Raw genomic sequence first — 23,460 nt, forward strand, 5'->3', positions numbered from 1 at the left:
TTTGCTAATATGATATAACTTAAAGAGTACCTGTCCCCAAATAAAACTGTTCTAAACTAACTCAGGCTATGTTCCCTAACTACTACTAACACCCCTCCAGCCCTTTTTAGAGTTTTAAAAGGCTGTGTATCATATCTTTATTCTTACTCACATATAGATAACATACATGATAAATAGAAGACCTCAGGCTCTGTGCATGTTTCAGTCTATGTTGTTATCAGTGAGGCTCTCCTTCAGCTGTCAGTCTGTGCAGATTTCTGTGAGAAGCTGTGGAGCTTTCACTTTCTGTGAAGCTGTCAATCAAGCTCAGTGCAGAGAAGCACTTCCTGAGTATGGTATCGCTTCTCTGCCTTTTGGCTAAGATCAAGTGTAGTATCTGTTCTTATCAGTTTCATACTAAGTCCCACTGGTGTGGGGCTGGTGGGGATGGGTGCTGCATGGAGGGGGCAGGCGTTCCGGTACTGGTTCTGAGGAATCAGCTTGACGGCTGTCCTATTGTGACCCGTTTCCTCTGGATCTCGCCATGAGGTAGAGGGGTGTAGAGCCGAGGTACTTCTGTGCCTCGGGGAGTGGTAACCCTGAGGTGCCGAAACTCACTGGGTGTTATACCTCACTGAGTGAAAGCACTGCACCATTACTCGTCACCTTTGGCACTCACCCTTGGTATCCCGGCCTTCTGGCTAGGATCAGGGAAATTTTTATAGATCCGGTGAAGTATATCTGCACTCGTCTACTTATTTATTATTTTTTATGTGTCTGTTTTTGTACACAGGATTTTCAGGATGCGGTAGCCCTTCTGGGTGTCCCTCCTGGCGGTCTAGGGGAGGTGTATGTGGCCATTAGGTTCCTCACCTACCTGCAACCCCTGGGCATCTTGGCTTCAGTCAAGATGCCATCAGTATATGGCTCATCGGCTGATACCTTGGTTAATGCCTAGGTTGAAGCCAGGAGCATTTTCGGCCCCTTAGTAGCTTCGGCGAAAAGGGGAATCGAACCTGGATCCTTGCAGGTGCCTTTTGGCCCGGAGGTGAAGGGTAGGTTTGTTGGGGGGGGCCTTTCTCCTGTTGGAGAAGGGCTTAGCGATAGACCGCATCCTTTGTGCACGTTTTTTTAGTGTGACACGTTTGCACTTTTTCGTGCAATTTGGGTTAGAGGGAGCACTTGCCTCGGCACTTTCTGAATATGGTCTCCTGCCAGGCCAGGAGGAGACCAAACTCACTGTATTAATTGCCTCAGGGAACAGAATTAAGCCACCTAGTGGCTTAATTTTCTATTACATTTTAAACATATTTATGTTGATAATTTTAAAGGCAATGAATGGGAAAGTGTCTGCTAATTAAACAAGGAACACTATATTAAACGTTTTATTTGGTGACAGGTACTCTCCAACATCCTCCACCTTTCTTTTCGAATCATCACCTAAAAACATTAATTATGGGTTCATCTTTTATACAAGATAATTCTTTATCCTTTATTGCTTTCACCACATGTTCAATTTGTAAATAACGAAAAATTTTACTCTTTGGTACCTTATACTCATTCCATATCCTGTGAAACAACTTTAATCTCCCCTCCTCAAAAAAATTGTGTCACTAATTCTATATCATATTTGATCCAAAATTCTTTGGATTTACTTTTTCCTATTTCACTATACCTTCTATTATCGAATAACGGTGTGAACTTTGTTGCTTGTCTTAGTGCCACCCTTTTACTTTTAATAATGCACAAACTTGGTGCGCTAGCGTAATAAGTGTCGACCCTTTAACCTTAACTATTTCTATTGGACCTCTTTCCAACCATTCCCTAATTTTTACAATCTTTATTATTATGCTCAATTTCAATTATAATAATTCCCTATAATTTTCATCCTTCATCAAATGCTCCAATTTTATCCTTGTCTCCTTCCTTTCCAAATTAAATCCCTCAATAATGGTTCTCTCTTTTTTTTTTTTTTTTTTTTTAAAGGGGTACTCCGGTGGAAAAAAAAAATTCTCATCAACTGGTGCCAGAAAGTTAAACAGATTTGTTAATTACTTCTATTAAAAAATCTTAATCCTTCCATTACTTAAATGGGCACCGTCAGATACAAAAACTTGATCTGTTGTAAAGCATGTATAACCAATAGGTTTTGCAATTGCTTTCATTAGACAATTTTCAGTATTTCATACTGAAAAACCCAGTCAAACAACTGCCCCCCCCCTGCCTGCTTGGACACATACTAGTCCTGCTGTGTCCATGAGTCATCTATGTCATGGACACACTTCCTTGATTGACAGCTGTGAGCGCAGGGCTCACAGCTGGAGGAAAAATCCCCCTTCTGTCAGCTTGTGGCCCGCTACTGTCAGTGAGGACAAGCTGTAAAGGGTAACTCTCATTAAAACTAATTTTTGCTATTGCACTCCTTATGCTAAATAAAAAATATTTCTAATATACTTTGTTTAAAAAAAAAAAATTAAGTTCTCTATGTCTTATTTGTGCTTAAAAAAGCTGAAGAGCACATTTTCCCCCATCTCATACACAGACTTTGGACCTAAGCCCAAACACAGGAAGTGCAGCCTGGAGTGCTGAGGGGGGGGGGGGTGTCCAACCAACAGCATATGGCAGTTAAGTGTGAGAAGAGCTATGATTGGATGAGGCTGGACCCCCCCTCAGCACTCCAGGCTGCACTTCCTGTGTTTGGGCTTCGGTCCAAATTCTGTGTATAAGATGGGGGAAATGTGCTCTTGAGCTTTTTTTAAAGGAGATATCCAGTGCTGAAAAACGTATCCCCTATCCTAAGGATAGGGCATAAGTTTCAGATCGCGGGGAGTCTGACCGCTGGGGCCCCCCGCGATCTCCTGTATGGAGCCCCGACAGCCCGCGGGAAGGGGGCATGTTGACCATCGCACGAAGCGGCAGCTGAAACACCCCCTCAATACAACTCTATGGCAGAGCCATAGCACTGCCTTCGGCAATCTCCGGCTCTGCCATAGCGCTGTATTGAGGGCGCTTTGTGCGGTGGTCGACACCCGCTATCTGGCCAGCGAGCCGGGGCCCCGTACAGGAGGTCGTGGGGGGCCCCAGCGGTCGGACCACCAGAGATCTGTAACTTAGGATAGGTGATAAGTTTTTCAGCACTGGACTACCCCTTTAAGCACAAATAAAACATAGAAAACTTCATTTTTTTATTTTTTAAACAAAGTATATTAGAAATATTTTTATTTACCATAAAGGAGTGCAATGGCAAATTTTTTTTTAATGAGAGTTACCCTTTAAAATTTTTTTTTTTAAAGAGTACCCCTTAAAAGACTCTCTCCCAACCAAATTGGGCTATTTGATGCCATTCTGTCTGCCATATATGGTAATTCTGTTTGCTATCTCCTTCTATAATATTTTTACCCATTTCACAAACCTCTTACCCACACCAAAATCTTCCAGGACCTTCCACAAAAAGGGCCACTCCACCCTGTCAAACGTTTTTACTGCGTCAAGTGACAGGATGGAGTGGTCCCTCTTCCTGTATATTGGAAAATAGTCTCCTCACATTATATGAGGTAGAATATCCCTGCCTAAATCTGCATTGATCTTTAGATATCATAGATGGGATTAACCCTGCCAACATATTTGCCAATACTTTTGACAGTATCTTTGTATCAGTATAAAGCCTTCTAACCACTTAACAGCGAGGGGTTTTGGACATTTTGCACCTGTTAGCCAGGACTTATTTCAAATTTCTAAGCTGCTTTCACACTATAAAAATACTTCCGTTATAGCCGGTTTTCATGATTTTTATGTCTATAAAGGAAGTATTTTTATCGTGTAAAAACAGCCTTACATGCACAACAAAAAAAAAAAATTATACTAAGCCAAATAGGACACATAGAATGGTGTCACAATGCTGCCCAGCACTTAATACACTCAGATTTCATGCTATTTTTAAATCCATTTGGGGCACACATGATTCTGTTTTCCACAATTGCAAAAAAAACGTTATAGTGTAGTTTTATACCAAGGATACTGCTCTACATAAATACACACTCTGGGCACTTTCTCGCTTTTTGCTGTACCCCACAGTGTTGAACTATTGCAGATCCTACAGCTTGTTAGCCTGGGCTGCCCTCTTTAGATTCACAGATCCTCTTTTACATCACACATTGACACCTGGTATTTTTATTCTAACCCTTTCAGTATGTTAAGTAGTTTGGAAAGAGACCAAAGTACCTGGGGGAACCTCAGGGAAACACTGGGAGAACATGCAAACTCCTTGCAGGTTTTGTCCCATTTTCAAACCTAGGACCCAAGCGCTGGAGGGAAACAGTGTTAGTCACTGCACCACCTGCAAGATGTTACTAATCTCCAGTAATATTATTGTCTGTTCTCACCATACCATGAAGGGGACGACTGCTGGTGGTAAAAATATCCTCCACAAAAAATAGTAAAGCTCCTCTGTTACATCAGTTTTCCCCACCTGTTGTGCAGCATCCGCTACAACACAGGCATTCTATGATGCATCTGATGGTGCGCGACAAGATACTCTGTTCTCTCTGTTCACATCTCTCAGTGATATGTTCCTGTACAGGGTTCTGGTCTTGTAGAGATGCTGGGTCATTGATGAAGACTCTATCTTGATGTTCTTTAGAGATCCTAGCTCTCCTATTATGGTGAAGAGGAGGGATTAGTCGGACATGGACTGACTTACTGAACCCCACATGTCTGGGTGACAACGTTCTGCCATGTATGTCATTTTCAGCTTCCGCAAGAGAAGGTACCTTGGGCAAGGATGTTCTCCTAAACATTGGATGGAATTTATGCACCATGATTTTATTTTGTCTCCAGTCAATGCGCTTTAGCCAGGTGGTAGGGTAGGATGGTGTCCTATGTCCTCCTCGTTTTCTATGTACTGACACCTTTTGTCTCTTAGCTTTCTTTGCTTTAGATTTTTGTGCTGACACTGGCACATCATGTTTGTAATGTGTGGTGGCTTTCTTCCAAAAAACATACAGCTGCTGAAACTGTGGAGTATGGTATGGTATCTTCTCCATTGGTTCCACATCAGATGACTCGATTTCCAAGAGCATGTTGTACCTCTCCTCCAAAAACATGGCCAAGTTCCATCGTTTAGAGAGATATCTTTCCATCAATGCTGTACTCTCATACAGCTGTGATTGCTGGGGCCCATCCAATAATCTTACAGGGCCTTGTGCCGTTGTGCAATTAGCACTTGGTAGAGCTAAAACCATTTTCTCATTGAAGTGCAGGTTTTTGGCCTCAGAGGACTTTGGATGTTCATCAACAAATTCATTCTCGTGTGCAAGCCATGCAGCCAAGATCAATAACTCATAAGGTGCCAATCACTGAGTGTTACATCACAGCCAGATAAGACCATTCTGGGGACCTATGGTGGTTGGGTCTCCTGTAGTAGAAAGAAAAAGTCCTGTAAGTGATTATTTGTCATTCTGTATGTACTGTCTCACAGAACACAAAAGGTTACACACAATGGTGCCGCTCCATCTCCTCATCCGCTGCTCTCATTACCACTTGGTGGTAGTGAGGTACGATGGTAGAGAGATCAGGGCAGGGGGAGATGAAGCACTATGACTGACACTCAAAACAATCACAATGTGGAGAGATCAGGGGTGGGGGGGGGGGGGTCTTTTTATACAAGGACATATGTTATAAATGTGCCAGCCCTTCCTCCAAAATCACTAACTTTGTGTATACATCTCTGGAGCAGCAGCTTCAGGGTGAATACCGCTGTGACAAATGTGAGCATGTTGCCCACCTGGAAGCTCGTATTAGAGATCTAGAGGAGCAAAATGCAACATTGAGGGCGATTGACAATCTTACAGAGCAAGCAGTTAGTGGGGTAGAAATGGAGGTTGGAGAAACTAGCCAGGAGGCCCAAGTAGGGAGCTGGGTTAATGTAGTTAGAGGGACTGGAAAGGGGGCAAGGAAAAGGAAGGTCACTTCTGCTTCTGATCTCCCAAGTAAAATTGCCAAGTTGGGCGATGATGCGAGGGCCTCAGTATCAGAGATGGCAACCCTAGTGGATACTGGTCTCCCTAACAGCCGGGGGAACAGCTCAACTAGTAGTGTGGGGGATGGTAACGCAGGTAGGCCAAGACAGTTAGTTGTGGTAGGGGATTCTATAATCAGGAAGACAGATAGAATAATTTGTTGCCAAGACCACCTCAACCTAATGGTTTGCTGTCTCCCTGGTGCCAGGGTTCGGCATGTGGTGGAAAGGGTGGACAAATTACTAGGGGGGGGCTGGGGATGACCCAGCTGTCGTGGTCCATGTGGGAACCAACGACAGAATACATGGTAGGTGAAGGTCCTTGAAGAATAATTACAAGGAACTAGGTGCCAAGCTGAAGGGAAGGACCTCTAAGGTTGTGTTCTCTGGAATACTTCCTGTGCCATGCGCATCGCAGGAAAGACAGCGGGAGCTTAGGGAGTTAAATGCATGGCTTAAGTCGTGGTGTGAGGGGGAAGGGTTTGGTTTTTTTTTTGAGCACTGGGCTGACTTTTCATTGGGGTACAAACTCTATTCTACGGATAATTTGCACCTGAATGGAAGCGGGTCCGCTGTGCTGGGGGAGAGAATCCTGGAAGGGGTGGCTGAGTATTTAAACTAGGTGAGTGGGGGGAGGATAATAAAGCAAAAAAAGCAGACAGTGGGATGGATAGGTTAGAGAGGGGTCAGGACATAATGGTGGGTGGAGAGGAGTCCTGTGGGGGGAGGTTAAGAACAGTGGATAAGGAGATCCATGGGTTACTAACCAGCCGTAAAAATAAATGTAGCCCGAAAAATTGTAATCCCAATAATTCAAAAAATTCCATTAGCCCCAATAACTCAATAATTACAATAAGCCCCATTAACTCAAAAAATACCGTTAGCCCCAATAACTTAAATAACAACGTTAGACCCAATAACGCAAAAAATCCCATTAGCCCCAATAACTTAAATAATAACGTTAGACCCAATAACTCAAAAAATCCCATTAGCCCCAATAACTTAAATAGTACAATTAGCCCTTATAACTCAAATAATAACATTAACCCCAATAACTCTGAAAATCCCATTAGTGAGACTATATGTGTAAAACTTAATGGAAATGTAAAGTGTATGTTCACAAATGCCAGAAGCCTAGCAAATAAAATGGGGGAGCTTGAGGCCTTGATACTGGAGGAACATATTGATATAGTTGGGGTCACTGAGACATGGCTGGACTCCTCGCATGACTGGGCCGTTAATCTGCAGGGGTTTACATTGTTTCGCAAGGATAGAATGAACAGAAAAGGTGGTGGAGTCTGTCTGTATGTAAGAAGTGGTATGAAAGTCAGTGTGAACGATGCCATAGTGTGTGATGATTCTGAGGAGGTGGAATCATTGTGGGTAGAATTACAAAAGGAGGGAAATATTGAAAAAATATTATTTGGTGTAATCTACAGACCCCATAATATCACTGAAGAGATAGAAGGTCGGCTGTATAAACAAATAGAGAGGGCCGCCTGGGCAGGTACAGTGGTAATAATGGGAGATTTTAACTATCCAGATATAGATTGGGGCCGGGGGCTGGCCAAAACTACAAAGGGGAGAAAATTCCTAAAATTTATTGCAGGATAATTTTATGGGCCAGTTTGTGGAGAACCCAACAAGAAGTGATGCCTTGTTGGATCTGATCATTTCCAACAACGCAGAGCTGATTGGTAATGTAACTGTGCGGGAAAACCTTGGTAATAGCGACCACAATATAGTTACTTTTGACTTAAAATGTAGAAAACAAAGACAGACGGGGAAGGCAAAAACATATAACTTTAATAAGGCAAATTTCCCTGGGCTGAGAGCTGCACTACAGGACATAGACTGGGGGGAGGTGTTCTCAAATACTGATACAGAAGGTAAATGGGACATCTTTAAATCAACTCTAAATAACTATACAGCTAAATATATACCAAAGGGGAACAAATATAAACGATTAAAACTAAATCCTACATGGCTTACAAATGATGTTAAAAGAGCAATAAACAACAAAAATAGCCTTCAAAAAATTCAACTCTGATGGGTCAGCTATAACATTTAAACAGTACAAGGAGCTTAATAAAATCTGTAAATAAAAACAGCAAAAATTCAAAATGAGAGACAGGTGGCCAAAGAAAGCAAAACTAATCCTAAATATTTTTTTTGATATATAAATACAAAAAAAACAAGGACAGAGCATGTAGGACCCCTTAATAATGATAATGGGGAGGTTGTCACGGGCGATCAAGAGAAGGCGGAGCTACTGAATGGGTTCTTTAGTTCTGTATATACTATGGAAAAAGGAGCTGACATTGGCCAGGTCAGTGCTGGTAACACATCATGTAATGTACTGAACTGGCTTAATGTAGAGATGGTACAAGGTAAGTTAAATAAAGTAAATGTAAGCAAATCTCCAGGACCGGATGGACTACACCCAAGAGTTCTTAGAGAGGTAAGTTCAGTAATATCTGTAACCTTGTTCATGATATTTAGAGATTCTCTGGTGTCTGGTATTGTGCCAAGGGACTGGCGCAAGGCTAATGTGGTACCAATCTTCAAGAAGGGCTCTAGGTCTTCGCCAGGCAATTATAGACCGGTAAGTCTAACGTGCATTGTGGGTAAATTGTTTGAAGGACTTATAAGGGATTACATACAGGAATACATAGGGGGATAATTGTATTATAAGTGATAACCAGCATGGGTTTACTAAGGATAGAAGTTGTCAAACCAATCTAATTTGCTTTTATGAAGAGGTGAGTAGAAGCCTTGACAGAGGAATGGCTGTTGATATAGTGTTTCTGGATTTTGCCAAAGCGTTTGATACTGTCCCTCACAGACATCTGACAGGTAAGTTAAGGTCCTTGGGCTTGGAAACCTTAGTTTGTAACTGGATTGAACACTGGCTCATGGATCGTACCCAGAGAGTGGTGGTCAATGATTCGTACTCTGATTGGTCCCCGGTAATTAGTGGTGTACCCCAAAGTTCAGTACTGGGCCTACTGTTTAATTTATTTATCAATGATATAGAGGATGGTATTAACAGCTCTGTTTCTATCTTTGCAGATTACACCAAGCTTTGTAGCACGGTACAGTCTAGAGAGGATGTGCATAAGTTACAAGATGACTTGGATAGACTAAGTGTCTGGGCATCCACTTGGCAAATGAGGTTCAATGTGGATAAATGTAAAGTTATGCATCTGGGTACTAATAACCTGCATGCATCGTATGTCTTAGGGGGGATTAAACTGGCAGAGTCACTGGTAGAGAAGGATCTGGGTGTACTTGTAGATCACAGACTACAGAATAGCATGCAATGTCAGGCTGCTGCTTCCAAAGCTGGCAGGATATTGTCATGTATAAAAAGAGGCATGGACTCAAGGGACAGGCACATAATACTCCCCCTTTAGAAAGCATTGGTACGGCCTCACCTGGAATATGCTGTTCAGTTTTGGCCGCCTGTTCATAAAAGGGACACTGCGGAGATGGAAAGGGTGCAGAGACGCGCGACTAAACTAATATGGGGCATGGAACATCTTAGCTATGAGGAGCGATTAAAGGAGTTACAATTGTCTTGAGAAGAGACGTTTAAGGGGGGATATGATAAACGTATATAAGTATATAAATGGCCCATACAAAAAATATGGAGAAAAACTGTTCCAGGTTAACCCCCCCCCAAAGGACGAGGGGGCACTCCCTCCGTCTGGAGAAGAAAAGGTTTAGTCTTCACTTGAATGGGATTCCTCTAACGTCTGTTATAGGTCCCGCTATGATAGCAGGAGAAAAAGTGACATGCACAAATTTTTCTCCCGCTATCTTCCTAACGGCCGGTACACTGACGGGCACAAACGTCAGTGTGAAAGCAGCCAATGACAGCTGGAGGCCTTCTGAAGGCCTCTCTGTCTGCCAGAAGGAAATCGGCTTGTACAGTCTGCCCCAGGCAGGCTGGCCTGGATCCCAGTTTTGACAGACCACTGCCACATGGTAGTATGCCTATAAATGTCCCCTTGGGGTAGCTAAAAAAAGAAACTCATAATTTAAATCACCACCTTTTCCCATTTTTAAAATAAGAGTCTAAACTTCACCCCTGTAACAAAGAAAAAAAGCTAACATATTTGGTATTGCTGCATGTGGAAATGCCCGAACTATTAAAATTTGTTAATGATCTTGCATGGTAATCATAAAATAAATTTGCGTACACATAAAAGCTGAATTCATGCACTATTGAATAGGGATCAACCGATTATCGGTTTGGCCGATAATCACAATTTTGGAATTACCTTGCCGATAATGCCCCGCTCCAAGACGTCCGTCGCCGCCGCTACCCCATTGCCTCCCCCCATCCTCTGGCCACATACCACCGCTGCCCCATTGCCTCCCCCCATCCTCTGGCCACATACCACCGCTGCCCCATTGCCTCCCCCCATCCTCTGGCCACATACCACCGCTGCTCCATTGCCTCCCCCCATCCTCTGGCCACATACCACCGCTGCCCCATCGCCTCCCCCCCATCCTCTGCCCACATACCGCCGCCGCATCACCTCCCCCCATCCCCGGTGTTATAATTACCTGTTCCTGGGGTCCGCGATACTTCTGGCTCCTGCGCTGTTTCAGTGCCAGTGACAGTGCAGGACGCCGACGGAGCCAGAAGTATCGCGGACCCCAGGAACAGGTAATTATAACAAAGGGGATGGGGGGAGGCGATGGGGTGGCGGCGGTATGTGGGCAGAGGATGGGGGGGCGGCGGCGGTATGTGGGCAGAGGATGGGGGGGGGGGGAGGCGATTGGGCAACTGTGGTGGTTAGACTCAGGACCCCAGGACAGGCAGGGGGAGAGAAGTGGGTGGAGGAGGCGATCTCTGGCCTGGCAAAAGCCGTTGCAGTTCATTAACTTAAAGCGTCTGCTTTAAATCATTGATCTGCAACAGCTTCTGCTCCGCCGGGGGGTTGTTGAAAAAGCTGATAACTTAGCCGATAACTTATACCAGAATATCGGTATATTGGCCTGAAAGGTGACGATTATCGGTATCGGCCCTAAAAAAATAAATTAAAAAAAAATCGATATCGGTCGATCCCTACTATTGAAGTGTCACGAATTCAAATACTGTATATTCTTTTAATCCAACAACCCCCCACCCCCAAATAAAAAAAAATAAAAGAAGAAAAGTATGCACTCAAGAAATAGGCAAAGAAATAAGCCAAAGAAAAGTTTGGTATTCATAGCCTTAGACTCTGTTCGGCCTAACAAAAATTGGCATGTATACTACACAACATGCGTGGGAAAATCGTGTAAACGTTCAATGCGCCCACGGCTCCCTCAGACAGTCCCTCAGTGTTATATGGGGGGAAAATAACTTGTGTTAGGGATGAGACCAACCCTAGCTACGTCACTGGATAGGTTATATGGTTTTAGAGTACATTCCCATGTAAGGGATCTGCCGCAGATTTGATACGGTCTTTAGTCATTTAGTTATTGGTATTTGCAGCATTAAACCTGCAGCAGATCCTGTCAGTTCCATACCAAGTGCAGAGGTGCTGATCCCAGCAGATATGTTTTAGGGGGATAAATTATGCATACCTTAAGCTTTGCTGATCGCTGTTTGTAAAGTTAATAAAGTGGCTTTTTCTGTTAATAGAGGAATCGACCTGGTGGTGCTGAACTGCAAGGAGTCGGCACTGAAGGAACAGACAAGCTTAGTGTAAACAGAGGAGGAGGGAGGGACTTGGGCCGAAATCCCAGCAGTACAGTTGCTTATCCTTTAGGCTGATAATCTGGGCCCTGACGCTAGGAGTAACCTCCGAGCTGCAGAGAAGAGAGGACTACGGTTAGGAGGAAAGTTCTGTCAAAGCTGTAGAAGGAGAGACGCCAATCTAGCCAATTGGCTTTGTGTCAGAGAAAACTTGCAGCCACCTGTCACTGACTGTCAGTAAGGAACGTTCTTATTGGCTCTCCTGGATAGACTGAACACCAGCATGGTGCCTCGGCATTCCTCTTCAGTCACTGCATTCAGACTCATGAGTAGAAATATGTTTGAGACACAACGATCGGCACGCATTGGTTAGAAAGGATACATGTAATGTACGAATGTAATTCCTACCAATTATACTATCGAATGTCCAGGAAGCTACCACATGCATAATGTGGGCTTCATTTATCAAAACTACCAATAAATATGGACATGTTACTTATAACAGCCAATCACAGCACAGATTTCATTTTAACCACAGTGGTTTAGGAAATTCCCAGTGGAATCCGCTTTCAGCAGCTTCCCATCGATTTGAAAGGGATTCTGCATGGAAAAGCCTTAATCCTTGGGACTTTAAAATTTTGGCAAATTCCACACTATAAACACCGATTCCGGGGGCACAGATCCCTGAGGAAATTTAGCAAGGACACTCCTCGTAGAATTTCCCGTTTGAATGTACCATTTTACTTTCAAACAATGAGGACCTGAGTTTTCACCTGTGGTGATCTTATTGTTTAACCCCTTAAGGACAATGGATGTAAATGTACATCCTGACGTGGTGGTACTTAACGTACCAGGACGTACACAATCATGCTGATGTCCACCATTAACCCCTCAGATGCCATGATCAATACAGATCATGGCATCTGTGGCAATGTGGGCGTTATATTGGATGATCGGATTGCCCGCCGTGCTGCGTCCCCTCACCTGCCTCCGCTGCTCTCCCAGGGTCTTCTGCTCTGGTCTGACATTGGACAGACCAAAAGCAGAAGATCGCCGATAATACTGATCAGTGCTATGCCTTTGCACGCACTGAACACTATTGGCAATCTAATGATTGCTATAAATAGTCCCCTATGGGGACATAAAAAGTGTAAAAAAAAAAAAGTGAAGAATCCCCTCCCCCAATAAAAATGTAAATCACCCCTTTTCCCCCCATTTCACACTTAACCCCTTAAGGATTCAGGGCGTACCTGTACACCCTGAGCCAGGTGTTTAAAACCGGGTCGTCCTGGCTGCTATTCATAGCCGGGACCTTGGGCTAACTGATTTTATCGCGATGTCCCGATAAGCCGGACTGAGCTGCCGGGAAGTGTTTACTTTCAGACGCAGCGGTCAACTTGGATCGCCGCGTCTGAAGGGTTAATAGCGCGCGGCACATCGATCGGTGCCGCGCGCTATTAACCCTTCAGACGCGGCGATCAAAGTTGACCGCTGTGTCTGAAAGTGAAAGTAAACGCTTCCCGGCAGCTCAGTCAGGCTGATCGGGACATCGCGATAAAATTGAGATGTCCCGATCAGCTAGGACGCGAGCAGAGACCCCCTTACCTTGCTCCGTCGCGTCCGATCTGGGTTTGATTGCTCCAAGCCTGAACTACAGGCTTGAGCAATCGAGCCCCTATCTCGCTGATCCATGCAAAGCTATGGCTTTGCAGGGATCAGCATAAGAGATCAGTGTGTGCAGGGTTATAGGTCCCTATAGGAGCTATAGCACTGCAAAAAAAAAAAAAAAAGGGGTGCCTTCCCTAATAAAAGTTTGAAAAGGGGTTTCCCATAAAAAAATTTAAATAAAAAAAAACTGTAAATAAAAATAAACATATGTGGTATCGCCGCGTGCGGAAATGTCCAAACTACAAAAATATATCGTTAATTAAATCGCCCGGTCAATGGCGTAGGCGCAAAAAAAATTCAAAGTCCAAAATTGCTTATTTTTGGTCACTTTTTTATCATGATAAAAATGAATAAAAAGCGATCTAAAAGTCCGATCAATACAAAAATGGTACCGATAAAAACTTCAGAACATGGCGCAAAAAATTAGTCCTCAAACCGGCCCGTACGCGGAAAAAAGTTATAGGGGTTAGAAAATGAGAATTTTTAACATATACATTTTCCTGCATGTAGTTATGATTTTTTTCCGAAGTACGACAATATCGAACCTATATAAGTAGGGGATCATTTTAACAGTATGGACCTACAGAATAAAGATAAGGTGTTATTTTTAATGAAAAATGCACTGCGTAGAAACGGAAGCCCCCAAAAGTTACAAAATTAAATTTTTTCTTCAAATTTGTCGCACAATGAATTTTTTTTACGTTTCGCCGTGGATTTTTGGGTAAAATGACTAATGTCACTGCAAAGTAGAATTGGTGGTGCAAATAAGCCATCATATGGAATTTTATGTGCAAAATTAAAAGCGTTTTGATTTTTAAAAGGTGATGAGGAAAAAATGAAAAAGCAAAAACGGTGAGTCCTTGAGGGGTTAAAAAAGCGTAAAAATAATATAAAAATAACATGTTAACCCCTTAACAACATAGTACGATCACGCTGATGTGTGCCATTAACCCCTCAGATGCCGTGATAAATACAGATCATGGTATCTACGGAGGTGCAGCACTTAATATGGATGATCGGATTGCCCGCAGTGCTGCCGCTGGGATCCGATCATCTGCAATGGCGGACAGAGGTCTCCTCACATGCCTCCGTCCGTCTCGTCGGGTCTTCTGCTCTGGTCTGACATCAAGCAGACCAGAGCAGAAGATCGCCGATAATAATGATCAGTGCTATGCCCTATGGATAGCACTGAACAGTATTAGCAATCAAATTGCTATAAATACCCCCTATCCCCTATAAATAGTCCCCTATGGGAAAAATCCCCTCCCCCAATAAAAGTTGGGTCTGTTTTTCCCATTTTACCTCCAGAAAGTGTAAAAAAAAATAATTTATAAACATATTTCGTATCGCCACGTGCGTAAATGTCCGAACTATCAAAATATGTTATGATCCCGTACGGTGAGTGGCGTAAATGTAAAAATAAAAAATAAAAAAAAAAGTACAAAATTGCTGCTTTGTCACATCACATTCCCAAAAAAAAAAAAAATTATAAAGCGCGACTATAAAGTCATATATACATAAAAGTGGTACTATAAAATTACAGGTCATGGTGCAAGAAATGAGTCCTCCTACATTCCCGTGGAAAAATGAGAACGTTTTAGGTGGTCAAAATAGGGCGATTTTAAACATACTGATTATGTAAAAAAAAAAAAAAAGAAAATTTGAGGCACTACAATAATAGAAATGTATGTGGTCATGGGTATCCTTTTAACACCTTAAGGACTGAGGGGTTTTTGGTTTCTGCACTTTCGTTTTTTCCTCCTCACCTTTTAAAAATCATAACCCTTTCAATTTTGCACCTAAAAATCCATATGATGGCTTATTTTTTGCGCCACCAATTCTACTTTGCAGTGACATCAGTCATTTTACCCAAAAATCTACGGCGAAACGGAAAAAAAAATCATTGTGCAATGAAATTGAAGAAAAAATGCCATTTCGTAATTTTTGGGGGCTTCGAATTCTATGCAGAAAATTTTTCAGTAAAAATGACACCTTATTATTCTGTAGGTCCATACGATTAAAATGATACCCTACTTATATAGGTTTGATTTTGTCGTACTTCTGGAAAAATCATAACTACATGCTGGAAATGTATACGTTTAAAATTGTCATCTTCTGACCCCTATAACTTTATTTTTCTGCGTATGGGTCGGTATGAGGGCTCATTTTTTGCGCCGTGATCTGACGTTTTTAGCTGTACAATTTTTGTATTGATCGGACTTTTTGATCGCTTTTTTTTCATTTTTTCATGATATAAAAAGCGACCAAAAATACGTTATTTTGGACTTTGGAATTTTTTTGCGCATACGCCATTGACCGTGCGATTTAATTAATGATATATTTTTATAGTTCGGACATTTACGCATGCGGCGATACCACATATGTAAATTTTTATTTACACATTTTTTTTATGGGAAAATGGGGGTGATTTGAACTTTTATTAGGGAAGGGGTTAAATGGCCTTTGTTAACTTTCTTTGTTTTCAAATTTTTTTTTTTTGCAGTGCTATAGCTCCCATAGGGAGCTATAGCACTGCACACACTGATCTCCTATGCTGATCCTTGCAGAGCCATAGCTCTGCACGGATCAGCGAGATAGGGGCTCGATTGCTCAAGCCTGTAGTTCAGGCTTAGAGCAATCAAACCCCGATCGGACGCCGCGGACACAGGTAAGGAGACCTCCGCCTGCGTCCCAGCTGATCGGAACATCGCGATTTTATCGCGATGTCCTGATCAGCCCGACTGAGCTGCCGGGAAGCATTTACTTTCACTTTCAGACACGGCGGTCAACTTTGATTGCCGCGTCTGAAGGGTTAACAGCGTGCTGCACAACAATCGATGCCTGCACGCTGTTAGCCCAGAGTCCCGACTATGATTAGCAGCCGGGACCGACCCGGTGTGATGCGGGGTCACGGCGTGACCCCGTTTTTAACACCGGGAGCGGGCTTAGGACGTACTGGTACGTCCTAAGTCCTTAAGGGGTTAATCGTATTGACCTACAGAATTAAGATTAATTTAAAGTTCCTCACACAAAAAATAATTAGGGACTCGCCATACATTTTATGGTAAAATGAGTGATGTCATTACAAAGTACAATTGGTCACGCAAAAAACAAGCCCTTACATGGGTCTGTGCATGGAAATATAAGAGTTATGGATTTTAGAAGGCAAAGAGGGAAAAACGAGAAAGGCAGTAATAAAATTGGCTGCATCCTTAAAGGGGTACTCCGGTGAAAACCTTTTTTCTTTTAAATCAACTGGTGGCAGAAAGTTAAACATATTTGTAAATTACTTCTATTAAAAAATCTTAATCCTTCCTGTACTTATTAGCTGCTGAATACTACAGAGGAAATTATTTTCTTTTTGGAATGCTTTCTGATGACATCACGAGCACAGTTCTCTCTGTTGACATTATAATAATAATAACACTTTATTTATTGTTGTCCTTAGTGGGATTTGAACCCAAGTCCTTAGCACTGCAAGGCAGCAGTGCTAACCACTGAGCCACCATGCTGCCCTTAGCATACATCTGCTATGCATGGTTGCTAAAATGGACAGAGATGTCAGCAGAGAGCACTGTGCTCGTGATGTCATCAGTGTTCCAAAAAGAAAGAAATTTCCTCTGTAGCATTCAGCAGCTAATAAGTACTGGAAGGATTAAGATTTTTTAATAGAAGTAATTTACAAATATGTTTAACTTTCTGCCACCAGTTGGTTTAAAAGAAAAAAGGTTTTCACCAGAGTACCCCTTTAAAGCGTACCCATCAGATCCAACAAAAAAACTTTTTTTTTTTTTTATAATCGCTCAGTACCTAATCCTGACCATGTACAAATTTTTATGTGTCCAGCACCTTTATTTTTATTTTTTTTATTACACTTTTAATTTAGCTCACTAGTCTGAATTCCTCTCAAATGGAGGGGTGTGGCCTCACTGTGCAGGTCTCCGCCCCCCTCCTCAGTATTCTGTCTGCTCACATCTCCACTATCATTACCAAAACTACAACTCCCAGCATGTCCTCACTGACAGAAGGGGGACACAAGCTGACAGTGGGAGGATTTTTCCTCCAGCTCTGAGCCCTGCGCTCACAACTGTCAATCAAGGAAGTGTGTCCATGACATAGGTGATGCATGGACACAGCAGGACTAGTATGTGTCCAAGCAGGCAGGGGGGCAGTTGTTTGACTGGCTTCTTCAGTATGAAATACTGAAAATTTTCTAATGAAAGCAATTGCAAAACCTATTGGTATTGCATGCTTTACAAACGTATCAAAAGTTTTTGTATCTGACAGTGCCCATTTAACCTCCTAAAATTACCTTTTTTCTCTCCTCTTCGGTGGCTCAGTTCAGAGCACTGTGCGAGGGGAGGAAGTGATGAGAGGTACTTAAGGCCCGGCAACCGCTGTATGCTACGATCCCTCTCGGGAGCGCGTATACAACCCCGGCACAAGGCAGGGACGGCAGCTCCGGAGTCTCCTCCTCTCTGTTCAGAGGACAGAGCTGCCGTGCCCTGCAGGAATAAGGAACATGGTGGGACAGGAGTGCGCCCTCCTCATGTACAAGCTCAGCGCTCACTTCCACCTGTCTGCGCCGAGCTCGCCTATGCCCTGCCTCTAGTATGATTTCAAAATTTTTGATTAAAAGCAATTAGGAATTTAGTCATTAGGGATTCATCTCGCCCCATATACGGAAAAATGAGCACTTTATAGGTGGTCAAAATAGGGCAATATCAAACATACTAATTTTGTTAAAATGGTTTGAGATTTTTTTTTTAAGCGGCACAATTATAGAAAAGCATATAACATGGGTATCATTTTAATCGTATTGACCCACAGAATAAAGAAAACAAGTCATTTTTACCGGAAAGTGTACAGTGTGAAAACAAAACCTTCCAAAATTTGCTAAATTGCGGTTTTCTTTTCAATGTAACCCACATAAACAATATTTTTTGTTGTGCCGTACATTTTATGGTAAAATAAGTGATGTCATTGCAAAAGTACAATTGGCGACGCAAAAAACAAGCCCTCATATGGGTCTGTGGATGGAAATATAAGAGAGTTATGATTTTTAGAAGGTGAGGAGGAAAAAACAAAAATGCTAAAATAAAATTGGTCTGGTCCTTAAGGCCAAAATGGGCCTGGTCCTTAAGGGACCATTTACCTAATAAAAGTTTGAATCCCCCCCCCCCCCCTTCTCACATTTAAATAAAAAACACATGTAAATAAATATAAATATATGTGATATCGCCACGTGCGTAAATGTCCAAACTTTAAAGATATATCATTAATTAAACTGCACAGTCAATGGCGTACATGTAAAAAAAAATTCCAAAGTACAAAAGAGTGAATTTCAGATCACGGCGCAAAAAATGAGCCCGCATACATCCCCTTGTGCGGGAAAATAAAAAAGTTATAGGGGTCAGAATATGACATTTTTAAACTTATTAATTTTCGTGCATGTAGTTATGGTTTTCTCCAGAAGTACGACAAAATCAAACCAATATAAGTAGGGTATCATTTTAACCGTATGGACCTACAGAATAAAGATCAGGTGTCATTTTTACCAAAAATTGTACTGCGTGGAAATGGAAGCCCCCAAAATTTACAAAATGGCGTTTTTTTCAATTTTGGTCGCAGAATGATTTTTTTTTTTTTGCCGTAGATCTTTGGGTAAAATAACTGATGTCATTACAAAGTAGAATTGGTGCCACCAAAAAAAAGCATTCATATGGGTCTGTAGGTGCAAAATTGAAAGGATGTGATTTTTAAAAGGTGATGAAGAAAAAAAATGAAAGTGCAAAAATGGAAAAACCCCGAGTCCTCAGGGAGTTAAAGGGAATGTGTCACCAAATTACATTTTATAAATATTGTTGGAAATATTTTTACTCGTCACAAAATATGAAAAATTAAAAAATAACTTCTATTTTCCACTGTTGACCAGGAGAGGGGGAAGATAGTGTAGATAGAGTGGGGGGGGGACGGGACTTAATAATGTACCTGGGGGTGGAGTGGAGGGTGGGGTTAGAATAGTTAATAGGGATAGGCATCATAGGAAAAAAAAAACATACACCATTGAATTGCATGTTTACTAATGCCAAAAGTCTGTCCAATAAAACTGACGAACTGGAGTTGAAAATTTCTGAGGAGGATTATGACATAGTGGGTATAACAGAGACTTGGTTGGACGATAGCTGTGACTGGACGGTCAACATGCAGGGTTATAGTCTATTCAGGAAGGATCGGACAAAACGGAAAGGGGGAGGAGTTTGTCTTTATGTAAAGTCCAGTCTGAAGGCCGCACTGCGGGAGGATATACGGGAGGGAAATGATAATGTGGAGTCATTATGGGTAGAAATATATGGAGATAAAAATAAAAATAAATTCTGATAGGGGTTTGTTATAAGCCACCAAACATAATGGAAGAGGCAGAAGATTAATTACTGAAGCAAATGAGGCAGCAAATCAGAATGAAGTGATAATAATGGGGGACTTTAACGATCCTGATATAAACTGGGAGACCAAGACCTGTGAATCTCATAAAGGAAACAGGTTTCTGACTATAGCTAAAGACAATTATCTGTCCCAAATGGTGCAGAGCCCGACCAGAGGGGGCGCCCTACTAGACTTAATATTAACCAACATACCTGACAGAGTAACTAATGTGCAGGTAAAAGGACACCTAGGAAATAGTGATCATAATATAATACATTATAATTTGTTCTGCAATAAGGGAATCTCTCAAGGGGCCACAAAAACAATGAATTTTAGGAAGGTAAAGTTCGATCAACTCAGAGAAGCCGTTAACAATATAAAATGGGATAATGTCCTCAAAAAGAACAACACTGACACTAAATGGGAGACTTTTAAAAAGATCTTAAATTTTCACTGTAAGATGTATATACCTTATGGGAATAAAAGGGTCAGAAATAAAAGAAAACCAATTTGGATGAATAAAAATGTTAATATGGCAATAAATGACAAAAATAAAGCATTTAAACTACTAAAAGAGGACGGCAGTGAAGAAGCATTAAAAAGCTATAGAGAAAAATGTAAAGTATGTAAAAAAACAGATAAAAGCCGCAAAAATAGAGACAGAAAGACTAACTGACAAAGAAAGTAAAACTAACCCCAAAATGTTATTTAACTATATAAATAGCAAAAAGGTCAAAAATGAAAGTGTTGGCCCTTTAAAAAATGATGAGGAAGAAATTATAAAAAGCAAAAAGCAGGAAAAAGCAAATATATTAAACAAATTCTTCTCCACTGTATTCACCGAGGAAAATGAAATGCCAGATGAAATACAGCTAGATAAGGAACCCGCCCCCCCCAGTACAGGTCACCTGTCTAAGCCAGGAAGAAGTACAGTGCCGCATACAAAAAATCAAAACAGACAAATCACCAGGTCCAGATGGCATTCACCCCCGTGTTCTAAAGGAATTAAGTAATGTAATAGATCCCCATTTTTTATATTCAGGGACTCTATAGTGACAGGGACTGTTCCCCAGGACTGGCGCATGGCAAATGTGGTGCCAATATTTAAGAAGGGGTCAAAAGGTGACCCTGGGAATTATAGTCCTGTTAGTTAAACCTCCGTTGTATGTAAATTGTTTGAGGGTTCTCTAAGAGATGCTATTTTGATGTATCTTGATAAAAATAAATGTATGACCCCATATCAGCATGGCTTTATGAGGGATCGGTCCTGTCAAACTAACCTGATCAGATTTATGAGAAGGTGATCTCCAGACTGGACCAAGGGGAAATCGTTGGATGGTATTTATCTGGATTTTTCCAAAACATTTGATACAGTTCCACATAAAAGGTTGGTGCATAAAATGAGAAGGATTGGGATGGGGGAGAATGTGTGCAAGTGGGTAAGTAACTGGCTCAGTGATAGGAAACAGAGGGTGGTTATTAACGGTACTTATTCTGATTGGGTCACTGTTACTAGTGGGGTACCACAGGGGACCATCTTGGGTCCTGTCCTATTTAATATATTCATTAATGATCTTGTAGAAGGGTTGAATAGTAAAGTAGCAATCTTTGCAGGTGATACTAAACTCTGTAAAGCGGTAAACACTATAGAGGACAGTGCACTGTTACAAATGGATCTGGATAGGTTGGAGGTTTGGGCTGGGAAGTGGCAGATGAGGTTCAACACTGATAAATGTAAGGTAATGCACATGGGGGAAGAAAAATCCGGGCTGGGATTATGTATTAAATGGGAGAACACTTGGGACGACTGACATGGAAAAGGACTTAGGAGTCTTAGTTAACAGTAAATTTAGCTGTAGTGACCAGTGTCGGGCAGCTGCTGCCAAGGCAAATAAAATCATGGGGTGCATCAATAGGGGTATAGATGCCCACGACAAGGAAATTATTCTACCGCTGTACAAATAACTAGTCAGACCACATATGGAATACTGTGTACAGTACTGGGCACCAGTGTACAAGAAAGATACAGTGGAGCTGGAGAGGGTTCAAAGACGGGCAACCGGAGTAATACGGGGAATGGGAGGACTACAGTACCCAGAAAGATTATCAGAATTAGGGTTATTTAGTTTAGAAAAAAGAAGGCTTAGGGGAGATCTAATAACTATGTATAAATATATCAGGGGACAGTACAGAGATCTCTCCCATGATCTATTTATACCCAGGACTGTATTTATAACAAAGGGGCATCCTCTACGTCTAGAGGAAAGAAGGTTTCTACACCAGCACAGATGGGGGTTCTTTACTGTAAGAGCAGTGAGACACTGGAATTCTCTCCCGGAGGAGGTGGTCATGGTGAACTATGTAATAGAGTTCAAAACGGGTTTGGATGCATTTTTGGAGAATAATAACATTGCTGGTTGTGTATACTAGATTTATAGGGACAGAAGGTTGATACAGGGATTTATTCTGATGCCATATTTGGAGTTGGGAAGGAATTTTTACCTCTAGTATGAGGGTTTTTGCCTTCCTCTGGATCAACTCAAATCAGTAGGGACTCATTAGGGATATAGGTTGAACTTGATGGACTCTGGTCTTTTTTCAACCTTATGAACTATGTTACTATGCAACATGAAGAATCTGGTGAAAGCAAGGGACTTGCTGCAAAACTGGCTCGTCTACACTTTCCTCTTGTGACTGTGTGCAAAAGGAGAGGGGGTTTTGTAGGTTTTTCTTTTCCACTAGGCAGAGCCATTTTGTTGGTGATTGAAGAGTGGTAAAGTACAGACTGCCAAAGGTCTTTGCTCACTGGCTGTCACTGCCAGAAGTTTCTTACCCACTTTACTCTTTACTACTGTAAAGTCACAGCTGTGTTACAAATTAGTGAGAATATATATCTTCATATCTGTGTTTCCCAACCAGGGTGCCTCCAACTGCTGCAAAACTATAACTCCCAGCATGCCTGGACAGCAAAAGGCTATCTGGGCATGCTGGGAGTTGTGGTTTTGCAACATCTGGAGGCACCCTGGTTGGGAAACACTACTCCACACAGTGTCCCCCCTCCTCACCTTCACGCCATATGATTATTGCCCCGGTTCTCTTCTGCTGCTGCTAACTCTCTCAGTATATAGTATCATGTATGTCTATAGATACAACAGAAGAATAGTGACAGCAGCTTTGGATGTCATCATAGGATAAAATGTTATATAACAGCAGAATAGTGCAGCTTTGGAGGTGACTGGAGTATAAGATGTTACATTACAGAAGAATAGTGAGTGCAGCTTTAAAGGTGACTTAAAAATAAGACACGATGTACTAGCAGAATCGTGAGTGCAGCTTTGGAGAATAAGACATCATGTAACAGCAAAATAGTGAGTGCAGTTTTGGAGATCAACAGAGGATAAGACTTTGCATTACAGCAGAATAGTGCGTGCAGCTTTAGGGGTGACAAGAGGATGAAACATGATATTACAGCAGCTTTTGAGGTGACTGGAAGATAACACATAATAGCATAATAGTGAGTGCAGCTTTGGAGGTGACTGGAGGATAAGGTGTTACATTACAGAAGAATGGTCAGTGCAGCTTTGGAGGTGACTAAAGTATAATATGTGATGTAATGGCAGAATAGTGAGTGCAGCTCTAAAGGATATAACAATGTGACAGCAAAATAGCGAGTGCA

General features: G+C 41.9%; 1 protein-coding gene and 1 pseudogene across 5 annotated transcripts in view; one reads left to right on the forward strand and one right to left on the reverse strand.

Annotated features, from left to right (window-relative positions):
* Positions 1–337: 337 nt before the first annotated feature.
* On the forward strand, positions 338–507 carry LOC130278194 (U2 spliceosomal RNA; annotated as a pseudogene).
* Positions 508–3,195: 2,688 nt separating this feature from the next.
* Positions 3,196–23,460, reverse strand: part of LOC130275572 (uncharacterized) — a 40,193-nt gene continuing 19,928 nt past the window's right edge. For 3 of the 5 annotated variants that reach the window (XM_056523694.1, XM_056523698.1, XM_056523697.1), the window contains exon 2: positions 3,196–5,392. In XM_056523694.1, the coding sequence (XP_056379669.1) occupies positions 4,434–5,219 (786 nt within the window). In that variant the 5' untranslated portion in view covers positions 5,220–5,392 and the 3' untranslated portion in view covers positions 3,196–4,433. Of the gene's footprint in view, positions 5,393–11,578; positions 11,896–22,849; positions 22,908–23,460 lie in introns of those variants that run through there. The other 2 variants (XM_056523696.1, XM_056523695.1) reach the window with 2 other exon arrangements.

Source organism: Hyla sarda, chromosome 6 (assembly GCF_029499605.1).
Source record: "Hyla sarda isolate aHylSar1 chromosome 6, aHylSar1.hap1, whole genome shotgun sequence".
Lineage (NCBI taxonomy): Eukaryota > Metazoa > Chordata > Amphibia > Anura > Hylidae > Hyla > Hyla sarda.